Source organism: Leptonotus elevatus, chromosome 4 (assembly GCF_054856555.1).
Source record: "Leptonotus elevatus isolate MCC_2025b chromosome 4, RoL_Lele_1.0, whole genome shotgun sequence".
NCBI classification, from domain to species: Eukaryota; Metazoa; Chordata; class Actinopteri; order Syngnathiformes; family Syngnathidae; genus Leptonotus; species Leptonotus elevatus.
The window spans coordinates 357,528-382,879 of NC_141242.1; the positions used below are offsets into that span (position 1 = coordinate 357,528).

Here is a 25,352-nt window from a genome sequence, read left to right on the forward strand (position 1 = left end):
CGTCAAGCAGGCCGACCAACAGAGCGCCGAATACTACTCATCGATTGAACCGATCGAGACCAGCGCGATCCAAGCTCGCGTGTCATTCACAAAAGACACGTTTCACACTCCCGTCCAAAGAAGCACAAGTCGAGCCACCTTTAAAGCATTGAAATGTTTCCGATCGATATAAGCGATCGTTTGAAATGGATAAACAGACAGCAGTCAGGTGACCACAAATTCTACTGTCGTTGTCAATTTAGGAATGAAGGCTGATGTACAATGAATTCTTCTCCGCACCTGGCAGGTAAGCGAGCTTGTAGAAGCACCTGGCTGAAGTGGCAAAAGCCAAAGCTCTTTCAGGGTTTTAACTTTCTGAACCTGGATTTTCCAACACTGTACAAAACCAAAAACTCGACCACGAGTCGGCATCATTTTAGGCAAAAATAAATCAGAAATCGGAATTACCGTTCAAACATAATATGGAAAAACGTATTTCCATATTCTATGACTACTTTCATGTGTGTTGGTCTCACAAAATGGACTCCATGATTCCCGGAGCACCGAAAGCATTTTGGTGTATTTAGCAACTCCCACAGTCTACGATTACATTTGTTTACATGAAAGATTAAGAATGCACACGATTGCAACATGGCAACAAAGAAAACTTCACACCTATAAATGTAGCCTTATATTATAAATGAGTCGTGTTACCAGCGTATCAGCTGTGGCTAGCTAGCGTTGGCTTGTTCGCAGTGCAACGCTAACTGACTTTGCTAACGCCGCCATTTCATGGAGGCTGCGGGATCGCATTCAGCAGCAAAGATGTGCTGCCGCCTCCCCTCGTTTGCCACACAAGCACAAAGAACATGAAGAAAACGTCTGCTTGTGATTCAGAAGTTTTCCTTGTAGAAGTTGAAGCCAACGTGTTCGCACTGAGCTTTGATGACTTTGGCCAACGCAGGAGAACCGCAGTAGAACACGTGAACTTTTCCTTTGTTCTCCTCCGAAACTTTCTGGAACACCTGAACGTGATCAAAAGAACATTGGGTTAGTTTGGCCGGAACGCGACGTTGTCGTCATTGCATATAACATTGTTGATATGAATGATTTCCACAAAGGACCCGGTGGAAAGGAGCATTCGCCAGCGCCGCCCTTTTAGCGCAGGCAGATTTGGCCGAGCGGCGACGTAGCGCTTGACAGCAACACGCGCAAATTGGCGAACTTTCTTCGGGTGCTTTTGGGACGTTCTAACCTTGGCCCACTCGGGTCGTCCGGGCTGCGTTCTTGTCCTCAGGCCTGTGATGGAGTCTCTCTTCTCCTTTTTGGCCAGTAGGTCCAGCGCCATCTGCAGGCCGATGGCCTTCATGTCGTTCTTGCACAAGGCCGACGTCATGTACATGTGCATCTCCAGGAAGCGACCTGCCACAGGAGACGCCATTTAGGTCACACCGTGGTTGAGGTCACACCATCGGTGGCCGCCTGTGGCCGCGGGGACGGGGCGTCACCTTCGGGTTCGCCGTCGGCCTGGTCCATCTCCAATTTGGTCAGGAGGCTAACGAACCATTCGAAGGACTTCTGGTCACGGTTGATCCAGATGAAGTCGACCTGAGGAACCAGCACAAACTCGTGTGGGCGGGACTCCGTTTAAAGGGCTAATTTCATTGGCCCAACATTTGCACCGAAGGCTCTTTTCCTCTGTACCGGTTTCACGCCGAAACGGCCTCGCTGGGCCCTGAGTGATGGCGTTTCCACGAGACTTTTTTGTTACAACCGCCGGAACCGCTTTTCAGAACTTCTTCTGAGGCGCTTCTGAAACGCAGGCCGACCGGGGCCGTGACATCACTGACTTCTCATTGGCCGACAGATATAAAGCACTGCACACGCCCATTTCCTGGTTTTAAGGCCAGCAACAGAGTGTCGTACAGGTAGATTGTATATTCCGACAATTCCCATTTATACATTTCATATGCGCCGATGGTTGAACGAGCGAAGCTTGGGGTGAAACTTTTCGAGAGCACGCGCAAGGAAGTGACGCCAGGAATGAGGTGTCTCGAGCCAAAGCCCAGAAAGCCCAGAAAGCCCAGAAAGCCCAGAAAGCCCAGAGCCTCGCCGCTCCCCCGGCTCGACGGTCGTGTGTCCCGCCTCGGGGATGGCGGCTGCCAGAAGACGCCGGCGAGCCGTCGGCTCGCAGATGCGGCCAAATAAACGCGAGCCGGTGACGAGCTTTGCATGCTGCTGGCAAAAGCACTATCGCACTATTTCATCCGCGGTCCGTATGAAATGATAAATATGGTGAAAAATGTGTACTGTATATTCAGTGTTTTTGTCTTGACGGCCAACATTCGAGTTCTGAAGCGTTTGACACAACGATTACAACCTGTGAACAGGATGGACTCGAGGGGTCCCAACTAACCCTCGACAGACGCCACATTGTCATGACCATTCGATCCGATTTAAAACTTCCAATGGTCACAAAGCAAGCCTGAACCATTATTGGGTTTTTCCATTTAGTCCTAGCCAGGTTTTAAACCTCTTCAACAGGAAACTACGACCTACCGTATCAAATGCCACATTGAGGTCCAAGACTCGAACCTTTCCAGAGTCAGCGTTCAACCTTGTATCACTTTGACTAACCCTAAATCAGATGACGTCAGCTAGGTCGGAATCCAAGAAATGGATTTTGTTCTGAGGTTGAAAACGTTTTGTGACGACGCAGCTTTCAATCAACGAGAGCAGTCGAGTTCCCGCAAATCAGCTTTTGCGCGTTTCTGCGACCCGGATGACCGGCAATCTCCGCAGACGTACTTTGCGTAGCTTCATTTCGTTATCCTTAATGTTCTCACACCACGAGTAGTCGCAGTTGGGACAATTCTGCTTCCTGAGGCGGTACCTGGGCACACAAGCGCTCGGCGTCACACGAAGGACGTCGGAACCGGGCGCGGCGGCTCGCGGAAGGCGCCTACCTGTACATGATGCTTTGCAGGATGGAGGCAAAGGGCGTGATGCCGATGCCCGCCCCGATCAGAACGGCGTGCTCGGACGCAAAGATCTGTCTGGTGGGGGTCCCGTAGGGTCCGTCCACATAACACTGCGGTGCGCAGGGGGTCACGTGACCGCTGTGTCAAAGCGTCGCGAGCCAGCGTTTGCTCACCTTGATGTTGCAGAAGCGGTGATTCTCGCCGAATGTGCCGGAAACCTTCAAGCACAGCAACCGGCGTCAGTGGGCGTTGCCAGCCAATTGCTCGCGAAGACTCACGTGATCTACCTCTCTCGGGGGCGGGGCCTCGCCCCTCTCGGCGGGCCCCGCTTGGTCCGGAGGAAGAGGTGGCAAGGTCGCAGGGTTGGCACCCGCCCGGGAGCCGTTGTGGCGGTACATAGTCAGCTCCACCGCGTTGTCCTCGTTGGATGCCACGGCGCCGTCACCGCGCGGCGAGCCGAACAACTCGGCCTGCGGGCACAGACAATGACGTCGTGGGGCACGTTTTTCTCTTCGGACTTGTTATCCCGGGCGGCGCAGCGAGCAGAGAAGAAGAGAGCGACAGGGCACACCTGGAGCTCCCTGAATCTGGGATGATTATACTCATCGTGTCCCTCGAGGGGAAATTCAGTGCACACGATGCCGTCTACTCGCAGCGCACATTGAACCGCGTCGCACACGTCCAAGCACGCCGGGAGAGGGAAAGACTTGCGCAGTTCCGAGAGCTCAAGCTCTGGGCCAAAACCAGGACCAGGAACGTGCCAGATCTTAAGCTCTGCGCCAAACCAGGACCAGGAACGTGCCAGATCTTAAGACCTGCGCCAAACCAGGACCAGGAACGTGCCAGATCTTAAGCTCTGGGCCAAACCAGGACCAGGAACGTGCCAGATCTTAAGACCTGCGCCAAACCAGGACCAGGAACGTGCCAGATCTTAAGCTCTGGGCCAAACCAGGACCAGGAACGTGCCAGATCTTAAGACCTGCGCCAAACCAGGACCAGGAACGTGCCAGATCTTAAGCTCTGGGCCAAACCAGGACCAGGAACGTGCCAGATCTTAAGCTCTGCGCCAAACCTCGTATCTACTTCAAGTTGGACGTTCTTTGTTCTACGGATGGATTTCTTCTCCTGCTGGATGGTGGCGTCTTGTTGGCCACCATCTTGTTGGCCACCATCTTGTTGGTTCTTCCTCCCTCTTTGTAAGCCACATTTTCCCTGGCGCAGTGTTAGCCGCCAATCGGGTTAGGGTTGGCTGCCGTGCAATTTGCCAGGAATCGACCGAGCCCACCCTGGTCAAGTTTAGAATTGTCCTTAGATTGCCCGATGTCAGATCTGCGTTTTCGGCACCGTGTGCTTCGCATTGCTGCAAATCAATCAATCAACCGATCACTATTTCTCCACAGAGGGCAATTCAAAGTTAAAGGTGCGCTGGGCCCGCTCAGCAGCTGCAATGTCCTGGCTGGAACCTCGGCCAGAACTCCTCTCGATTCCGAATTGTTCAACCTGACTTAAGAGGAGACTCCCTGGACCCGGAACACTTGAAGTACATTTACGGCTGGAGAGGACAACGGAGCGTTGGTCTGTTGGGAGGGTGACGGTGAGCCCACCCAGGGACGCCGATCCCAGGACGCCCGTCCTACAGTAACAGCCCAAGATGTTAGCGAAGCATGATTTTTGTCGCGTCGAAACGAAAGCCCTCAATTTACTTGACACGAGTTGCCAGGCCAAATGAAGCATCAAGAATATGCTGCCAAAGTTCTAATTTGTGTGTCCGTTTTTCAGCAAATAACAGCTTGCGAATGCCAATCCACAAATCAACACGGGGGGGGGGCGCTCCCTGTTCTCTCCTTTTTTTGACGGTGTCTTTTTTTTTTTTACCTGGTTTGGGTTACTTGTTTGGTTGCTACTCATCAGGAGCACTTTTGTTTCCTGCAACATGTTCCGGTAGCAACTTTGTTCAGATTTCTTTTGTAACTCAAGGCTGCTGTTGGTGCTAAATGTAACCCGAACCCTGAAGAAGAGCATGCAGGCATCTCCATGACAACGCTGCCTTTTTTTCCCACCGGAGTCTTCCTTAGCCGTCGGCTCCGGAGGCTTGCCGCCAGCCTCCTGGGACTCGGCGCCGGACTCTGCGGCTGGCGGAAGTACTCGTACAGGCGGTTGGTCCACTGGCCCATGGAACGGATGTGCAACCACAGGTTGTCTGCGCACACACACGCACGCACACACACACAGGTTGAGGATCAGCCGGAGCGCCGTGCCGGAGGGCAACGGCACGCGGACATGAGGCAGAAAGGAGGCCGCACCCGATTGCTCCGGAGCACTGCTGATGGTGAACGGGTGCCACTCGTACTTGGCGATGGCCGGAATGTTGATGTACACGTAATCTCCCGGCTTGAACTGGAAGAACTGCGGACGCTTGATGACCAGGTGAGTCACCTGCACACCGGTGAGACTTTAGCGCGACTTTGCGGCTAACGTGAAATATGGAGCCGGTCGCCGGTCGGTCACCTTCGACGGCAGCAGGTTGACCTCCACGATGTAGAGACCGCCCATTCGGGACACGGCGATGCCGATGATCTTCTCCAGCAAGAAGACCAGACCCGGAACAACAAACCACTTCCAGAAGTTAGCGCAGTGGACCATGAGCAGTGACCACACCCACACGTAGGACAGGTGAGACCAGTAGAACACCTGCCAGGTTAGGGGGCGGAGCATATGACTGGGCTACTTCAGTGGCACTCAACACAAATTGGACACTGTCGCACACAGGACGATATGACTTTGGTTCTTAATGCAGTTCTGTTTACAGCAGAGGGGCCCAAGTCCGGTCCTGGCGGGCCACGAGTTTGAAATGTTTCTCTCCTCCAAAACAACTGATTCAAATGATCAGGATCATTATCAGGCTTCTGCCGAACTGATATACATTTATTTGGAAGGCTTTTTTTTGTGTGTGTAAATGACATTTCCTTTATTTTCATGGTTTCCTTTTGAAAGCGACCGGGTGGCGCCCAAGCCGCCACCGAGGAGGAGAACGTACTCGTGCGGTGTCTGTATTCTGTTGCTGCGTGTAAGCATCTTACTTCAAAATGGCCGCTGCGTCGTACTAACGTGCTGGAGCAGAGCCCCATGAGGCAGACGACCACCTGCAGAACCACGCCCGTCACCGACGCCGTGCCCTTCACCCAGCCGATTCCGGGCCGCGTGGTCAGCAGGTACTCCCAAAGGCTGAAGCCGCTGCTCTCCGACAGCTGGGCTGCAACACACGCACGCGCGCGCACGCACGGCCGGCGTGAGAGCGGTCGCGTGTTGTTTCCGGGAAGTTGGAGTCGGCGAGCGCACGCGTACCGAAGTTGAGGATGTGCGCGGTGGTGTGCACGAGCGTGTAGCCGAGGATGGCGTAGCCCACGATCTGATGTAAGAGAATGTTCTGGTCCAGCGGCAAAACCCGGATTACCCAAGTGGCCCGCAGCCACGTGAGACAGCGGCGCAGCATCAGGACCTTAGAGGAGCACACGCGCGCAGATCAGCAGAGGTGGTGGGCGGGGCTTCCGTCGGCCCGCGCGCTTGACGGACGTCCTCATTTTGGCCAAATGCTTTATGACGCCAAGTGTGGAAAAATGTCCCATCCGGATGTCATCCGGGTCAGCAAAGACAGCCTTCCCGGGTCCTCGGATTCTTTCTAGGCTTGGCATCCTAAAGCGAGGCCGTCGGCCCACCCGCGCAGATCGGCAACATACAATACGCGATGGCGCGCGCCGTCCGTTACCATGACGAAGGTGCAGTTGAAATTGAGGCACTGCCCGCATCCTTTGGCTAGCATGTAGCAGACGCTGCCGCGCTGGTGCTGCAGGACGGCGCTGACGAAGAGCGCCAGGCTCAGGCAAGCGTATCCGCACAGGAACAGGAGCTTGCGGCTGTTGTTGTGCCAGTAGGCGCGCGTCAGGTAGCGGGGGGTCCGCCGCTTCTTTTGCTCCGCTTCCGGGGGCTTCAGCCAGTTTGCGGCGCTGAGGGAGGAGCGGAAAGGACAAAAGATGGCGGAGTGACTGGGCCCAGACGGGGACGCTCGCCGCACCCACCTGATGGTCAGGTTCTCCATCACCTCGGGAAAGTCTTCCAGTTCGGCTTTGAGCTCCTCGAAGGTGATGGCGCCGCTGTTGTCTTTGTCGGCCGACTCGAACAGAGCCAGCGTCAGGTCGTCCAGTTTCTCCTCCGGCAGAGAGATGGCGCTCTCGCGCAGGCAGGACTTCAGCACTGTGCGCAGCTCATCCGGATCGATGGAACCGCTTCCTGTGGGAGCGGCAGAACTTAGAATGGGCTCTTTGCACAAATGCAGCACTTCCTGAACTCAATATCCCGCCTTCGTTTCCTGTCGTTCATGAGTGGACGAGCTGATGAATCCAGCTGTGCCCGACCTCAGTCACCACGACGACATTGGCCAGACACATCTGGATTCATCAGTTTGTCCACTCAGGAAAGACAGGAAACGAAGGAGCGGGGCTTGAGTTCAGAAAGTAGTCCAGCTGTGCAAAGAGCCCATTGCGCGCCGGGTTCGACTCCCGACCGGGATCCCATCTCACTGGACTGGTCAGAACAGGATTCTTTTCTCGGCTTGTCCTCTGGCTTGCAAAAGGGTCGGTCTCACCTGCCTGGACTTGCATCTCGGCTGAAGTCATCTCGGGTTCATATCGGCACATGTCGTCACTTTCGAAAGTTCAAAGCAGATCAGTGCGGGTGCGAGCCAGCTCACCGTCCACGTCGTACACCTGGAAGAGGAAGCGCAGCTTGTCCGTCTCGCTGCCGTGGATGAGAAGGTCCAGCGCCTCCAGGAGCTCGTCCAGACTGATGGACTTGCTCCCGTCCGAGTCGAAGAGCGCAAAGAAGCGCTCGGCGAAGAAAGACTGCCAATGGAAGAGCAGAGGACCCGCGCGGGGGTGCCGGGCGGGGTTACGTAGCGTCCGGCCGGATCCTGGAACGGCGGGCACGAGCGCACCGACCTCTTTGACCTTGAGAGCCGTCTTGAACTCGTCCAAGTCGATCTCTTTGTCGTCCCCGGCGATGCTCTCGAACTGCTTGGTCACCCAGTCCAGCCAGCGCGCGTCCTCGTCGGCGCTCATCGCGGACCACGTGGGCCGTCCTGCGGGTCCCGGTCTGCTCGGGACTGACGGTCTGCAAAGTCCAAATGAAGCCATGCGGTGTTACCGATTCCCGCCAGCGGCACGCCTCCATTGTCCCGCGTCATCGAGGCCCGATCAAGTGGACATGGCGGATCCAAAACAAAAGGATCGCAAGTCAACATCTCTTACTGCTGAAAGCGCCAAAATCATCATCACAACAATTACTATTGATTTATTGTGAAGATTATTTTGTTGTAAAGACTTGAAATTCCTTCGTTCTCTCGACTCCTAAACTCGGAGCCATTTGTGGGGAAAATAACGAGTCACTGTAAGTCATTACTCCACTCAAGTATTAAAAGGACGTGACAATATTTTGGTAGGTTTGTTTGTGTCAAAAAGGTCAATTGTGGCTCAGGGTGTGGCAACAGTCGGTTCGGGTTCGGGTTAGGCGAGTATCAAGCCTGGAAAGCAGACTCAGCGCTAGCAACCAGCCGATGAGTCCCATGAGCAATGTCGCCAGCAACTTCAGCGCATTTCTGAGGCGGGGCAAACCCTACCAAACGCAAGACAGTGAAAAGAGCCAATCAGAGAAGAGCCGTACAGGTAGAAGACTGGAAGACCTGCAAGACCTGCAAGACCTGGAAGACCTGCAAGACCTGGAAGTCCTGCAAGACCTGGCAGACCTGCAAGACCTGGCAGACCTGGAAGACCTGCAAGACCTGGAAGACCTGCAAGACCTGCAAGACCTGGAAGACCTGCAAGACCTGGCAGACCTGCAAGACCTGCAAGACCTGGCAGACTTACAAGACCTGGATGCGCTCACTGCCAAAGTGAACAAGGGTTAGGGTTAGTACTTATTTGTATTCGCTTCATTTTTATTCCTTTTCATTTCACCGTAGTTCGGTAGGCATCGTTTTGATTATGTCAACCGTAGCCGTCGTGAATAAATGCATGTTTTTCTCAATTTGATTCCGTTTCAATCGTGCTTGTGTCCGCGCGGATTAGCAATTCTTTTATTAACACAAAGAACCATGAATATCGAATGCTGCGATTTCAGATTATGAATGAATAAACAAATGAGGATTTGGATTTTATTCCTTGTGTTTCTCCAAAAGTGAAAGCAAACAGAACGTGGTGGTTGAGGAATGACGACCTCCGCAAGCGCCGTTCGAATGATTCATTTGTCCAAAAAGACAACATCAATTATCGCCATATATATAAACAAACATCAGAAGTCAGGCTGCTTCTACTAAGTTCTGTCTCAAACGTTCTCCAATTTGAATTCTGTAAATGCATCGGATCGTATGGCGAGAAATGTTTCTTGGGAGGGGCAAGATGGCGGCCTCGCGACTTCAAAAGTCTCGGCCCGTCGGCTATCCGGTCGTATATTCAGATCGGCGCTGTGCGCGTTTGAGTGAATGTGTGTGCGGTCGAAAAGAAACCCAATTCTTCCCTCCAAGAAAGTGGGCGTGGCTTGACAACAAATGAGGCACACCTGGACAAGACGCAAGAGACTGGAGGAAGCTGATCCGTCGACACGACCAGAAAAAGCACAAACGAGTACACCAGACCCAAAAAGCCAAAAAGCCAAAAACCCAAAAAGGGAAATCGACAACAGACCAGGAAAGGAAACGTTGAAACTGCTGGAACGCGATCGCGGGCGAGCGCGAGTCGCCATCGCCACTCAAGGTTTCGGACTTTGGTGTGGAATTTGTCGCAGTCAGCGGAAGGAGGCCGATGAAGTCGCAGCTTCGCGCCGTGCATGATCCTGCTCTCAGTGCTCTCCTCCCAGTTGTGCGAGTGGGCGTTCCCTCCAGCGACACACCTGCGGTCACCAATGAGTGGACTTGAAAAGGACTCCTGGAGCAGCAGTCCACTGCGGGGATTTTGGTTTTTGGTTTTGGTTTTGATTTTGGTAGCCATGCTCATTGTCAGTCAGTTTTGATATTGTTCCTGTTTTTGTTTTCCCGTGCAAGCAAATCCACAGCGCTTTTTGTTTTTATGGATTGTTGCATGTTTGCCGTGTTCCGTTTGGTATTTATTAGAGATGGCAGAAATTGAAACGATCCAATCATTTGAAACGATTGATTCCCATAAAGAATCCATCTATTGGAACGTTCGAACCATCTCCCCACAGCGACCTCTGGTGGCCAAGTGGAACATATTACAATCCAACCCAGTAAGGAAAGCAACTCTTGACTGTCATCACCGAATTGACGCAACTGGCAATCGGGCCATCATTTTAATGGACGCCATAAGAGAGAAATGACGTCATGGGAAACCAAAACGGAAGAACCCCGTCAAAAGAAGTCGACAAGTACAAAAGTAGCTTTTTGTTGCTGATGCTTTAAATGTTGCGTCTTAATGACTTAAATGCTTTGCTCAAAAGCAGCGGCAACACATTGAACCGAAAACGACATTTCAAAGGCTTTTTTGTTTGTTTGTTTCTGGCGACAAAGTTTTGAGCGCAAAAAGAATGACCTGCAACAACATGTCACCGGAGCGCCAATCGAACCTGGGTTGCGGACCCTTTTGTCGGCCCATTGTGCGGGGGGCGGGACCACGAAAGCAACCGCCGCGCTCAAGAGGAATCGGGTTTTATTTGACATACGAAGTTTACTTCGGTTGGATTGAGTTCAGATTGAAGACATTTGAAAATCGTGCCCTGGCGGGATTTGACGTCATTTTACAAAAGGCGCTTGCTGACGTTGGGAGGCGGAACGGAAGGTGAAAGGTCACGTGACATCCTGATTCTGAGACCGATTGGAACCACAAGTTCCGTCTGGTTCCGGGACGTACCAAAACGCCGTTTCCGTTTGGCATCGCGAGCGTTTGCTATTTCTTCCCTTGCGTTTTTTTTCTTTCTTTTTTTAACTTCTCCTGGTTGTGCTCGGCAGCGCTTTCTGTTCAAGTGACTTCTCGAAATAAATATCTCAACGGCCTGCATTTTTGGAATCCTCCTTCTTCTGTGGACCTGACATTCCCCAAATCCGCTTTTCAGGAAACAATTTGAGTCCAAATGTCATTTCAGGGCCAAAGTGGAAAGAAGGACGCGGCGGCTTTGAGCGGAGATGAAAGGCGGAAAAAAGAAAAAGAAGAAGAAAAAAAGACACCATTTGCTACTTGAGAGGCTGAGAAAATGTTTTCTTGGTTTTCAGCTGCTGCTCACCGGCAAGCAGCAAATTCAAAAAGTGACAAGCGTGCGTTGACAAGCGCGCCGCGCAAACAACGCACAAACTCACGCGTGTCACGTAAACACGCGCACGACACGCACGCACGCACACGCACGCACCTGCCGATACGCAACGTCGCGCTTGATGTGCTCGCAAAGTTTTTACCTGCTGCTGCCGTCGGGAGTCTTCCTCAGCTGACACAATCTTCATCATCATCTTCATCGTCAGCTGGACGTGACAGGCCGACAGGCCGCATCCAATGAGATGCGGGTGGAGGCGGGGCCGTGCGTGTGCGTGCGCGTGCAAATACAAAGGTCGTGGCCAGAAGCATAGAAAACGTGTTTTTATTTCACATGAAGTCAAGTTAAAAACATCTCGCATCTCGCGTCCAAGACCTGAACCAGGATCACACTGGACCCAGACCGGAGTCCCGTTCAATCTTTTCAGTCCCACGCGGAGCGGCCGGATTCACGGACACGCTCGCCCGCGGTCACGACGACAGGACGCCGCCGGGAAGGTCGTCGGGCTCGTCCAAGATGGCGCGCAGCGTCTGCACTCCTTCAAAAGAAACGCGCAGGCTGCCCAGCCGCCGCTCGCCGTCCTCCGCGTCCACAACTGCAACGCACGCTCACCTTCGTCATCGTCGTCGTCATCAGCTTTCATTTACAGATCATCCACTTTGTTTTTATTTGTGCTGTTAACATGATTTTCCTCTCGAGAAAGTTTGGGAGATTTTCCACAATTGGGTTCAAAATTCAAAAGGCGTCTTTTGTTTTGGGCCGTTGGACTCGGCACGAGACTCGGCACGAGACTCGGCACGAGACTCATCCCGGTTTCAAAGCTTTACGCTGTATTTTGTTATTCCTTTTGATTTTTATTGGATTGATTTCTTCCATGACGGATTTTGACAGCACTTTGTATGAAATGAAATTCCGAGTTGAGCAGTTTTTGGTCCGCGAGACAAAAGCCAGGTCAGAACCACAGTTGTGGTTTTGCCGAGCGTCACCCGCACAATTGAGTGAGCCGGGTTTATTGATTAGGAACGCCGACTGCGTCCGGCTGTCGGCATCAAAGTCGTCCGATGACCCTCGCTGCAACCGCTAGCAGCGTTAGCGCGCTAGCACGCTAGCACCGCAGACGTCCCAAACATCGGCACTGTCAGCGTAATGATGTCTTTTTTTTGTGCCCTTCATTGGCAATCGAACCCGATTTCAGGACAAAGTTGTTTTGTTGACTTTGGTCGCAAGAGTTTATTCCGGTAAAATAAGAACGGCAGACACGCGTTCGCCAGGATGAGTCAAGTCGTCGCTTCTGGGAACAACTTCAAAATAAAAGCGGGCGTCGGCATTGCGCTCCACACACGACTTGGCGTGGGCGGCTTTATTTTCAAGTTGGCGCATCGGCGCTGATTCACCAGACGTGTCTAATATTCCTCACAACGTAACCGGAAATCCGTGCCGGAGTACTTCAAGGCCGGCGAGTGTGACTTCAGCGAAGATGAACAAAACGTTCAAGGACGGACGGACGGACGGACGAAGGAGACAAGGAGGCGGCCCCACCTGGGAGGTCCATGTGGACCACGTCGTCCGTCTGCTTCAACAGGTCGGGAATGTTGAGGAAGGCCACGCCCACGTCCTCGCACTCGCGCTCTTGCTCCTCCTCCTCCGGCGGCTCGCTGACCACCGTGAAACGAATCCTGCCCGGCAACAACGAGGACGGACGGCGAGTGGCGGCTTGAAATGGCCGACGTCCGTCTGGGACTCACCTCTCCATGTCGGGCTTGCGTCCTCGCAGGACGTCCTTCAGCAGTTTGCGTCTCCAAGCGGCGCTGGCCGCGTCCACGCCGATGACTGCCAACCCATCAAAGCTTCAATGAGGCGCGTCAAGCAATCCATCGCACGCCAAACGCTCGATGGCGTCCGTTTTGGCGAGAGATTTGCCGAGACCACGAGGCACACGCGCGCTTGTGGTCACGGAGGTCCCCAGCGGACGGCCGCACCCTTCTGACCAAGTCGTTGCCGTGACGACCCCTTGTGAGCGGACGCGAGATTTGGCCGTCGCCACAAATGTCACGTGACTGCCGCTGATCGTACACTTGACAGAAACTCCGACATGACAAACGAGTCCAAACTAACAAACGTGTTCTACGAATGCATTAAAAACAAAAGTGAAGGCAAAATGAAATGAAAATGTCAAATTCTTCTTCTTCTCCCGACGCGCGCGCGCGCACGCACGCACCTTTGCTGAAGTTGAAGCTGACGCTCTTCCCTGGGGGAGGTTTGGGGAGGGACACGGGCGTTTCCTCGGTGGCCATGTCGAGGAAGGAGAACTCCACGAAGAGTCGCACCACGTTGACGTCGGCACACAAGCGAGACTCCGCCTCCAAGCTGAGAGACGCGACCTCCACGCGTACTCGCTGCGAGCCCTGAACACACGCACACGCGACACAACGCGTGATTTGCGTGGCTCCGCCCCCCTCGGACAGAGGCGGTCTCGTCCGGGCGCCGCCGACCTGCGAGGCTCGCCGGTGAACGATGTCGTCGTCGTCGTCGCTGTCGCATGGAGAGCGGGCGCCGGCGCGGCGTCCGTACGCCGATTCCAACGCGCCGCCACCTGCTGGCGAAGACACGTCAACGCTCATTCGGGTTTGCGCACATTTGCTCACTTCTCGGGGTGTTGAAAAAAAATCGATTCGCCGATATATCGTGATATTGCAGCGCACAATTCTCGTATTGATTCAATATGCGGCCCGATCCATTTTAAACATCAATCATTGATGGAAATATTCAAGAAAACGTCGTACTTGGGCTTCCCACTAATGCAACATGAAGCCTTAAAATTGGATTTCAAGGTTGTTCAAACATGAAACCGATTACAATCTCTTCACTTATAAGCCTGAAGTTTCAGATAAACACACAAATCTTACAGCGTACACGTTTACTGATCGGTGGTGATGGGAAAATGAAGCTTCATGAAGCTTCATGATGCACTTGCAATTTCTCTTTTTTTTACTCCTCTAGATGGCGCTCTTGGTTGAAAGATAATGGCGATGGAAATTGATGACATTCCCACTGCACCTTTAAACCAAGAGTGCCATCTAGAGGAGTCAAACAATATGACAGGTGCCTCATAAAACAGCATTTGGCTATCACGACTGATTTTAATATATTTGACATTTTGAGTCCCAAAAAAAAAAAATCACAATAATCAACTTATAGATTCCTATCGTGATTAATCGGTATCGAATCGAATTGTGACGTATGAATGGTGATACGGATCGAATCAGCAGGTACGACGCAATTCACCCCTCGAATTTCCCATTTGCTTGAGCGCGGATCTGAATCGGCGCCATCTTGGTGATTTGTTGGACCTTCTGCCTTGGCACGGAAGAACTTTTTATTGCCGCACGGCTGAGATGTGTCCACACGTCCTCCTCCATCTTCTTATGTGGGTGGAGCCTCAGCAGGAAAGCTCAGACTTGCCTCTCTCCAGCAGTAGCGCGAAGACGGAGACGTCCGGGAGGCGTCCCGAGCGGATGCCCGAGCCACTTCGGCCGGCGGAGGAACCTCAGAGATCTGCTGGAGGTTGAGCGAAGGTCTCGGGCCACTCGGTCTCGGCGAGCGAGATCCGGTGCGCTGAGAGCTTCTGCTTTGGGCTCCGCCCCTTCTTCACCGCCGCCGACCGCAGCGTTGTGGCGAGCCAAGGCCGCGCCGCGGAGGCCCGTCCGCCGCGGCGCGCTCGCAAAACATTTTCAGCAGCCGTGAGCTCGTCTCATTCGTCCAACAACGCCTCAGAAACTCGCGCGATTCTCCCCAGACATTCACAATGTCCCGAGTCAGCAGACCCACCCCCTTTTTGACGCAGCGTTGACGGCGCGTCCCCCCGAGACTGCGAGTTTTTATGCACTTGCTCAACTTTCATTTGGATTCAGGAAAGAAAAAAAGAAAAGAGCGAAAGACGAGAAAATCATCCCAGATTGGAGGCGGGATTTCAAATGTAAATTTGCCTTCTCGTGATTTTTCGGGCCGTCAATCATTTGGGTTGCGCGCGTAGCGTCTGCCACAACGACCGCAAACGGTTCCCGGCCGACCCGTCTCGACAAAAAGACAGAAAAAAGAAGGTCAAAATCATCGCCAGCGGCGCATTTGGAAATCAAATTGTGTTTTGGGGGCGTGGCATCTGGGATCTTTTCATTTGATAGGCCAGTAGACTTTGGCAAAACACTCAAGTCGTGATGAGGCGCCCCGGAGGTCAAGAGGTCATGCTCACCAGGAGGAAGGCGGCGTTGAGGCTTTCGGAGGTCAGAGGTCAAAGGCGGGCGCGGTAGGAGGAGCTGACCTTCAGAGATCAAAGACTCTTGGTCATCGTCGTCTTCCTCCACGGGCTGCGGCGCCTGCAAACAGGAAGTTGATGAGGAGGCCCCGCCCACTCGACCGCCTCTCCTCAGTGCGCTTGCCCTCACCTGCGGCTCAGGGGGCGGGGCTTCTCGGAAGCTGACTTTTTTGCCAACCTGCTCATCTTTGCCGACGGGCGTCTCGGCGGACGTCGGGGTCGGCGCGCGCGCGGCCCCCCGTCCGCCGCCGCCGGCGAGCTTCGAGGGCTCGCCGTTGCTTTGGGACAAGGCGTGGCCTCGCACGGCCTCCGCCGGCTTCTGTGGCGGAACTTTGCCGATTTGGAGGAAGGGCGACTTCCACTTGAGCGAGAGGTCGATGTGGCCGACGTGGCGCCCGCTGGAGTCGTGGAGGTCAAAGGTGCCTGCGAGGCCACACGGCTTCATTTCGGGCAGCCGCTCGAGAGCAACGGGAACGGGAAGAGGTCGCCGGCCGCCGGCTCACCTGCGATCTGCCGGTCCTGCAGCAGCGGCGCCAGGGGGACGGCGGCTTTGCCCAAATACTGGTCCACCTGCGGCTCCTTCTCGTCAAAGACGTACAAGCTGAGCGCTCGGGAGGCCAGGTAGCGCTCCAGAGCGCCGCCGGCGGGCAGACGGAAGGACTTGACGTCGGCAAAGCGCGGCTGGCGGCAGTCGCGCGCGGTGGCGGTGGGGTAGTCGGGGAAGTGGAACAACTTGTAGACCACGTAAGGACTGGGAAGCGCCGAGCATCTGGAACGCAGGCCGCTGCAGCCGCGCACCTCCACCAGAAGCTCCGCCTCCGCCGCCGCCGTCGCCTCCGCCTGCCACAAAACCGCTTTTAGTCCACCGGCAGCATTTGCGAGCGCGCCGGCCGCCAGTCAGCTCGGCTCAAAGACAGGCGGCGGGAAAAAGAAGGGCGAAAGTGCAGAGAAGGGCCCCAACGAAGCTGCAGTCCAACGGATTGTTGGATGCTGCTTTCTGCTTCGTGTGTGTTCGAGCAGCAGCAATTATTTGGGCCAAAAATAGCAACGATATGATTTGAAAGAAATAAAGACGACAAACGTTTCTTTAAGGTTCGACTTACTCAAAAATTGAACATTCCCAGCCTGGTGCCCAACTTGCTTAACCCGTCGGCGTTATTTGTCCATTTTCTGGCTTTTTTCTGTTTTTCTGTTTTTTATCAAAGAAAAAGCATTTGGAAAAAAGACGCTCGGGACCTGACATTTGACCAGGATTGTTTACAAATGTCGAAGTTCAAATTGGCGCCGTGCTGTAATTTATAATTTTCACCAAACAGGAGGGAGCGATTCACACTAAATTGTTGTAATAATGCCCGATTTTGGCTCATTCTAAATCCCAGTTTTTGAAACCTGATGTGTTTTAATGCATTTTGCGTGATTGCTGATGCAATCGCTTCTTTGAGTCAGAAACATGAAAATAGAGGAATTTGTGTATTGAGCGTGTGAACGCAAAAATCCACGAGGTGGCGCCAAAGGCTAATAAATGAATACAAAATGCATGCAGAAAAAAATTCTATTGTTATGACTTATGGACTTGTTTGAGCCGCTAACTATGTCATATGAAATATTCAAATTAGTCTTTTATTTTATATATATGCAGCATAGTTAGTCTTGCTATTGTTACTGCTATTGTTGTCCATAGGGGGCATTAAAAAAATAAAAAATAATAAAAATGATATATGTGTAGAGAGGTCTGATGCCACTGAACATTTTGAGCGGTTGAAAGTGAAAAAAATATTCATAAATGACTAAGTTATCTCACTTCAAAGGAAATGCCAGATTTTGGCAACAATTACAAGAATTTAATCCAAAAAAAATAACGCCCACGGGTTAAATGGCCCAAATTCGATAACGATTGTCGCTAACGATTGTCGCTAACGATTGTCGCTCATCCAGAAGAAGAGTCCATTAATTTCGACCAACCAGGGTTAGGCACGTTTTTCCCAAATCGGCCATTTTGAAAATAACAAATGAATGGAATTCATTTGTTATTTTCAATGACCGTCCCATGCGGACAACTTTCATAGCAGACTTTCAAATTTTCTTGACAGCGAGCGAGCGAGCGAGGAAACATTTTCCTTAAACGCGGCTACCTGCTCATCGCGGCCGCCGGGCGCCGCCAGCCGCTCGGCCTCGCCGACGGGATGGCGCAGCTTGACCCAATACTCCAGCGAGCCGAAGGTGGCGCCTTCGCCGCAATTTCCTGAAAGCCAAACGACAACGTGACTTGTGCCGGCGGCGGCGGCGGCGGGCGCGCGCGGGAAGCACTCACCGATCAGCGGCAGCGTCCCGGCCGCCGCCCCGTCCCGGAGCAGGCGGCGCAGATCCAGCGATGCGCCGGCCACCGTCTTCCAGCGCAGGCCCAGCGCCTGATGCATTTCCACGCACAGCCGGCGCTCGCCCACGTACGCCAGGAAGTCCCGGTCCACGTTGACCACGTAGCGCGACGTGAAGCCGTAGCGCGGCGCCGGGCCCGTCGCCACCGGGGTGGCGTGCAGCTCGAAGCGGTAGAAGGCGTACGTGCAGAAGGTGGCCGGCGCCGGGTCGCCCAGAACCTCCAGGGCGGCCGCCGACAGGTTGGCGCCCGCGATCTGAACTTCCACCAGGTTCTCTCCCGCTTCCAGCGACGGACTCGGGTCCCGCTCCGGAGCGTCTGCGCTTTTGACGCCGTAGGCCGCTTCTCGCAGCTGAGCTGCGGACGGGCCACGGGAACTTGAGGCGAGGGCGGCGCCGCGACGATGAAGACCAAGACGCCTACCTTCCAGCTTGTGCATCTTGGCGTCCTTGGCGGCCAACATCTGCGCCTGACGTTCCAGCTGCTGCGCGTGCGACCTTTTGTCAGCCTCCATTTTCTCCTGGACGCTGTCCAGCTCGAGCTGCAAACACATCAAGTTTTTGGGGAAGCGGGTGGATCGGGCGGAGGGGAAATCAGTTCCCCGCTCCCAGTTTTAATGCACGACACACACACGCCTGAATTTACACGAGGTGGGAGGGGCCACGTTCAGAGTCCAGAGTCCAGTTTGCCAGTCGGCGAGCTGGCAAACTCAGTAACGGGGTTGGTTCTCACTGGGCAGGCTGGCGTGACGACTGAACCTTTCCCCGCCGGGCCTGGGGTTCGGGGGTGCCGCCCGGCCCCCGACGCTCCCTTCTCTTCTGGCCTTCCCTCCCCAGGGTTCCGCCCTCCCAGGCGGCTGCGGGTGGGATTGACTCAGTAAGACCGAGTGAACAATTCCGAGCTCTCCCAAAAAACGAAAACTAAAGATTAGCGGAAGTGTGCCGGCAGATTTTGCGCTGCTGGTGGCGTTTCTTATGCTTTCCTTCAGACCGGCAAAATCAGAAAGTCCGAAGAGCCGAAGTGACCGCGAGTCGCCAAAATTGGCAAATAACGTCTTGACGCTCATTTGCTATGAAAAGGGAACGCAAAATCAAAGAGTGTCAATAATTGGGCTGCGGAAAAAAGAACAGCATCGGACGCAAATGAGCGCGGGGACGAGCGCGACGGCACCCGCCGCCGACCAGATACCAGCGCAGTGGAAAAGTCCGCCATCTTTTTACTTAAGGTCAACATTGGAGAGTTTGGCGTGGAAAGTCGGTTGGCCGGTGAAAAAACGGCGCCTCGGCTACCTTGAGGTCGCTGCTGATGCGAGTCTCCACCGCCAGCAGCTGACGGGCCTTCTCCAGCTCGCGGATGCCGTCCACGTCCGCCGGGACGCTCGGACCGGCGGATCGGCCCTCCGGCAGGAAGCCGCGCTCGCCGCCCGCCTGCACGGGGACAACCAATGGCGTGCGTGCGTGACGAGGCGCAATTTCAAATGAAGGAAAGAAAATCATTCACAAAAGTGTTTACGTCCGACTTGCGGACAATCACCGGCACCGATGAGCGAGACGGAATTGCCGCTACGGCAAAAACAGGCGCTACGGCAAAAACATTTGAGGTCAGGAAGGTTTGGAAGCACAAACGTCTGAAAGGTTGCAAAATGCGCAAGTCAGTCACTTGCAGCCAACGTCGGTTTCCGGCCAACGTCGGCTTCCGGCCAACGTCGGCTTGCGGCCAACGTCGGTTTCCGGCCAACGTCGTCCGCATGTCACCAACGAGCGTCAGCTTGCGAAAGTTGACATTTTCAATCTTTCAATCCATTTCTTGGACTGGATTGAAAGTTTGCAGACGAATTTCTTTTGGAAGTGAAGCCAAATTGTCACCCGACCCCAAACGAGGCCTTTCCTGGACGCGTGCGCGGCCCGATGGCGCCGCATGTCGACGTGCGGCCCGATGGCGCCGCATGTCGACGTGCGGTCAGACGGCAGCAAAAACGGCCACAAATTTCAAAGCAACACATTTGGATCGTCTTCAAACTTGTTGACGTCGAATGTGAAATTTGAAGGAGCGGCGCTCGGCTTTGCCAATTGCAGCAAAAAGGGGCGTGGCCAACTTCCATCTCACAAAAGCTCAACTGTCACTATTCAGCTGACCTTTTGTTGGAAAGCAACGATTCCAAATGGGCAAACATTTCAAAGATGGCTGCAGAATTGAGTCACCTTTTGACCTTGAAACGGACCTCGCGGGTCAGCAGATTTTTCAAGAAATGTCATTTGTCAAATGCGGTGGAAAACATTTTGGGGGCTTTCACAGCAATACGGGGTCAAAGCGTCCCTCATGAATATTCATTGCATATGCATTTCCATTCGAGCAAAAATCGGCGACTCGAATTTGGAACAAACACCGTTTCGTGACAATTGAGATCGTTGATGAGAGAAGGTGGCCACACCCCTTTTTTTGGTGCGGCGAGATCAACGTCAGCAAGTCTGCTGGTTCCAAAAGTTGACATTTCTTTGCGCTGCTTTGAGACGAGCCGGCAGATCCTTGCAAATCGTTTTGAATTGCGCGGCTCTCCTTGCCCCCATCACGGGGCATACGTGCATTTGGTGGGATCTCAAGTTTCATTTCCAATTTCTTTCGGCAACCAAAGGCAAAGTGGGAAAGATGTCAAGATGGCCGGCCGGCGGGCGGGCGGGCGCAGCTCACCCCGCCGCCGTAGACGTCAACGCGGCGTCGAAGCTCGTCCAGTTCCCGCGTGTGCTCGCACAGCTGCAGCTCAAGATGGCGCTTTTCTTCCTCGGCCTTCTCGCAGGCATCTGAACAAACGGCACACCGTCAAGTCAGGTGGGCGGGGCATGTGGACAAACGCGCAGACCTGTTGTCATGGGGATGGCCCTGGAGGGGGCGGGGCTATCAGCACCAGGGGTGCAACGCTACACCAAAACTCCCGCCTTGCTACAAAATGGCACGTTTGATTGTGCAATCAGGTTGACCTTGAACACCATTTGCATGATGATGATGATGATGATGATGATGAATGATTATGACGATGATGACGATGATGCATGATTATGATTATGATGATTATGATGATGATGCATGATGATGATGATGATGATGATGATGATGATGATGAATGATTATGATGATGATGACGATGATGCATGATTATGATGATGATGATGAATTATTATGATGATGATGACAATGATGCATGATGATGATGATGATGAATGATTATGATGATGATGACGATGATTCAAAGCGCCACATCAGTATTTTGCTGTGCACATTTCGATTGTCTGCAGGTGAAGATATCGCTCAACTATTGACCCAAGGTGCATTCTTGCACCTTGGGTCAATAGGCGTGGGCGTGGCTTAAAATGATGTCGGATGCCCTATGAGACGCTTTGCGGGTTTTTTTCACGTCACCTCTTTCAGCTTGGACCCGCTCCAGGATCTTCTTCTTGTCGTGCAGGTCGGCCTGCAGCGCCGCCTCCAGCTGAGCGACGTGCTGCTGCAGCTGACGCTCGTCAACGCTTCGCCGCCGCCGCTGCGACACGTCCAACATGCTGCACACACACACGCGCGCGCGCGCACGACACCGTGAAGCTTTCTGTGCACGTCACGTTGCTGATCCTTCGTGTTGATTGGCCGAGGCAGGCAAATCTCGATTGCTGGCATGCGGTTTGCGCGTGCGCATCATACGTGTCAGTTTGAATGTTTGCGTGTTGTGACTTGGCGTCCACGGGACAAAAACACGCCAACTTCGTCCCAGCCCTCAAAATGTCCTGATCATCCAACACGTAGCCCCGCCTCTTGCCCAGTCGGCTGTGGTCGGCCGCGGCCCGCCAGGAGGACAAATGCTGTCCAAAGGGGACGGAGGCCTTGGATGACCTTTGACCAGCTGAGAAGATTTGGGGAACTTGGCTGGCTCGGGTCCAAATTTGAGCCCATAACGACGACGCAGCCCTTGAGGAGGACATTTGCGTCTTCCGCAAGTGTCACAACGACCACAATTAGGCCTCGCCATTCGTTCGGCACAAAAGTGCAACGGAAATGCAGCTTTAGCCGACAAACAGCAAAAATGGCGCTGAAGATTTGACGGCACAGAAACAAATCCTCATCGCGACCGTTGCAAAAACGCGCTCGTCACTTGCTGACAATTCTCACCTGTTGAGCAGCTGCTCGTTGTGCTCCTTCAGAACTTCTTTCTCCTGCTCCAGCTCATCCACGCGCTCCTGCAACTGTTGGCCGCAAGAGATGTGAGCGGCGGCGGCGGCGGCAGAGACGGAGACGGCGGCGGAGACGGCGGCAGAGACGGCGGCGGAGACGGCGGCTCCCGCACCTGCTGCATCTTGGCGTGCCACAGCTGCTCCGTCTGCTGCTGCGTCCTGAGCTCCACGTTCTTGGCGCGCTCGTCCCTCAGCTGGCACGTCAGCTCGCTCATCTTGGCCGTGGCGGCGTCGTAACACGCCTTCTGCGTGCGCTGGCTCTGCAAAGCACGGCAAGGACACGCAATGTGAGCTGCACTGGCCAAAGGTGCGTCCGCCGCCACCGGCGGGTGTGACGTCACCTCTTGCAGCTGCAGGAAGCGCTCCTCCAGCTCCAGCGTGGCGTTGCAGCGTTCCGACAGCTGCTTCTGCAGTTTGATCATCGTCACGTTGTTGTTGATCTGCGACCTGCCGCATCACCACGCCGTCATCGTCATCATCGTCGTCATCGTCATCATCGTCGTCATCGTCGTCATCACCGTCGTCATCGTCATCGTCGTCATCGTCGTCATCGTCGTCATCGTCGTCGTCATCGTCGTCGTCATCATCGTCATCATCGTCGTCATCATCGTCATCATCGTCGTCATCATCGTTATCGTTATCGTCGTCGTCATCGTCATCATCGTCGTCATCATCGTCGTCGTCATCGTCATCATCGTCGTCATCATCGTCGTCATCGTCGTCGTCATCGACATCATCGTCGTCGTCATCGTCATCATCGTCATCATCGTCGTCATCATCGTCGTCATCGTCGTCATCATCGTCGTCATCGTCGTCGTCATCGTCATCATCGTCGTCATCGTCGTCGTCATCGTCATCATCGTCGTCGTCATCGTCATCATCGTCGTCATCGTCGTCATCATCGTCATCATCGTCGTCATCGTCGTCATCATCGTCGTCATCGTCGTCATCATCGTCGTCATCGTCGTCATCGTCATCATCGTCGTCATCGTCGTCATCGTCGTCGTCATCGTCGTCATCGTCATCGTCATCATCGTCATCATCGTCGTCATCGTCATCATCGTCATCGTCGTCGTCATCGTCGTCATCATCGTCGTCATCATCGTCGTCATCGTCGTCACCACGCTGTCATCGTCGTCATCATCGTCATCATCGTCATCGTCATCGTCGTCATCATCATCGTTATCGTCATCGTCGTCATCATCGTCGTCATCATCGTCGTCATCGCCATCGTCATCATCGTCGTCATCATCATCATCGCAGTCATCATCGTCGTCATCATCGTCGTCGTCATCATCGTTATCGTCATCGTTATCGTCATCATCGTCGTCATCGTCGTCATCATCGTCATCATCATCGTCATCATCGTCATCATCGCCATCGTCATCGTCATCATCATGTGACCGAGTCGTACCTGAGTTCAGACTTGTTCTGCTGCTGAAGCGTCACGTGTTTTTCTTCCTCCAGCTGAACGATGCGATGCTGCTGCGACTCGGTCACGTTCTCGCTGCGGCACAAAAACATCAAGACGCCATCGACACAATGTTACAAATCGATTGGCTGTCGTGCGGCGCTCACAGGTTTCGGATCTTTTCTCGCGCCTCCTCCAGCAAAGCGTGCGCGTTCGCCGTCGGCTGGCCGCTGGGCGGACGCTCGTCTCCCGCCAAACTCCTCGCGCCTGCGCGCGGGAAACCGACACACGACGGTCAACGCGAGTCCGACCGCCACGCGGCCGCGCCGCCGCTGACGCGCCACTCACGTCTGGGCGGTGTGGGCGAAGGAGAAGAGGCGTCGTCGTGCTTCCTGGGGGGGGAGGCGGCTCGCGACGGGACGCGCAGGTGAGGCGAGCGCGCGGCGGGCGACGACGCCAGCAGCTGCTGCTGCCGCTTGGCCACAAACAGACGCTGCTTCAGCTTCTCCTTGTCGGCTTCCAGCATTCGCACCTTCTCCTGGAACTCATCCACCAAGTCCTCCTTGTCGGCGTCCCGCCGCCCGGGCGCTGTCGGAATGCCGCCCACGGCCAGCTGCTCCATGCGGCGCCGGTCCTTGACCAGCCTCAGCAACTTGGTGCCCAGCCTGCCACAAAGACGGCGTGTGAGGGAAAAGACGAGCGAGCGAGCGAGCGGGCGAGCGAGCGGCGCCGTCTGACTTCCTGATCTTGTCGTCCTGTTGGTGGATGTGCTGCTTGAGGAGCAGCGAGTCGTCGTGCAGCTGCAGGAAGTTGTCCTCCAGCTCCTTCCTGGACACCCGCGACACGTCCACACGCAAACGCACATCCTGAAAGTCTGACAACAAAACAGGAAGAAATTCCAGTCAATTCAACTTGATTGATCCCCTGCAGCCAATTAAGAAGCAGCTGAGCAGCATTCATAACAACAATCATCATCATCATCATCATCAATTCAACTTGTAATGCACTTTTCATCACCACCTTCTCAAGCGCTGCACAAAGAAAGAAAGTAAAAAAAGAATAATCATCATATGACCGATTAAGAGTTACAGGCCACTTTTTAAGAGAATAAAAAGTAAAAGAATGCACGTCCACACAACATGAAGAAAGCGACAAGTCCGTTAGCTCCTCCCACAAGCACAAGCACACCAACATCATTGTCATGATTGCGATCGTCGTCAACAGCGCATGTGAACTTGATGTCGCGAAGGCAAACCTGGCGCGGCTCTGAGAGGGACGCTGATGTCCTTGACGGGTTCGTGTGCTGCCGGCCCATCGAGCAGGAAGGACATCTTTCTTTCACGCTTCAAACGAAAATGGCAGCTTGGAGAGGGTGACGAAGGAAAACACCTGCTGCTCAACCTTATTTTTGGATCAGCCCCCAATTGAGGAGGAGCGAAACATGCTTCAATGTTAGCATCGGCCAACTAGCAGCCAGCTAGCGCCCCCCCCCCCCCCCTTCGAAACGTTCGCATTCATCTACGCGCGAAGCGGCCATGTTGGAAAGACATTTCAAATCCGAAAGGAGCGAACGTGCTGGAGCATTTTCTGCCTCCGCTCGAGCTTGTCGTTGCCAGCGTCAACAATCCGCAATTCAAAACAATTCTCTCCTTCTTGTGCTCGTTGGCGGCTGGCGTATGACGTACAAGGCGCGTTGGCGCCACCTACTGTGCCGGAGTGCGGTCAGAAGAAACGTCCCTTGAATCTGAAAATCTGAAAGTGGACAAGGAGC

At 53.9% G+C, this 25,352-nt stretch overlaps 1 protein-coding gene across 8 annotated transcripts; it reads right to left on the reverse strand.

Moving 5' to 3' along the window:
- Positions 1-856: 856 nt before the first annotated feature.
- On the reverse strand, positions 857-25,255 carry nox5 (NADPH oxidase, EF-hand calcium binding domain 5). Of its 8 annotated transcripts, none has more exons than XM_086074920.1 (22): positions 24,837-25,255; positions 24,320-24,455; positions 23,930-24,246; positions 23,749-23,848; positions 23,585-23,677; positions 22,512-22,617; positions 22,284-22,430; positions 22,109-22,182; positions 21,368-21,507; positions 20,642-20,751; positions 19,243-19,380; positions 18,377-18,494; positions 17,891-18,310; positions 17,712-17,821; positions 16,083-16,419; positions 15,710-16,002; positions 15,517-15,640; positions 13,760-13,860; positions 13,486-13,672; positions 13,013-13,097; positions 12,807-12,943; positions 11,576-11,862 (listed from the first exon to the last, which is right to left on the reverse strand). In XM_086074920.1, exons 1-22 carry the CDS (start codon positions 24,910-24,912, stop codon positions 11,738-11,740), a joined length of 3,474 nt encoding a protein of 1,157 aa, XP_085931046.1. In that variant the 5' UTR covers positions 24,913-25,255; the 3' UTR covers positions 11,576-11,737. The 8 variants fall into 8 exon arrangements, 7 of the variants coding, with proteins under 7 accessions (XP_085931048.1, XP_085931049.1, XP_085931050.1 ...); XM_086074918.1 differs by having other exon boundaries at positions 13,760-13,863; XR_015094715.1 differs by lacking the exons at positions 11,576-11,862; positions 12,807-12,943; positions 13,013-13,097 and adding exons at positions 7,718-7,858; positions 7,955-8,126 and having other exon boundaries at positions 13,760-13,863.
- Positions 25,256-25,352: the final 97 nt, after the last annotated feature.

Excerpts from the sequence above, each read along its gene's own strand:
- nox5 (XM_086074917.1), bottom strand. The coding sequence starts at position 24,912 with ATGTCCTTCCTGCTCGATGGGCCGGCAGCACACGAACCCGTCAAGGAC. Across the intron at positions 23,849-23,929 it reads TTCGCCCACACCGCCCAGAC|GCGCGAGGAGTTTGGCGGGA; the intron begins GTGAGTGGCGCG and ends TCCCGCGCGCAG. Across the intron at positions 18,311-18,376 it reads CAAGATGCACAAGCTGGAAG|CTCAGCTGCGAGAAGCGGCC; the intron begins GTAGGCGTCTTG and ends GCCCGTCCGCAG.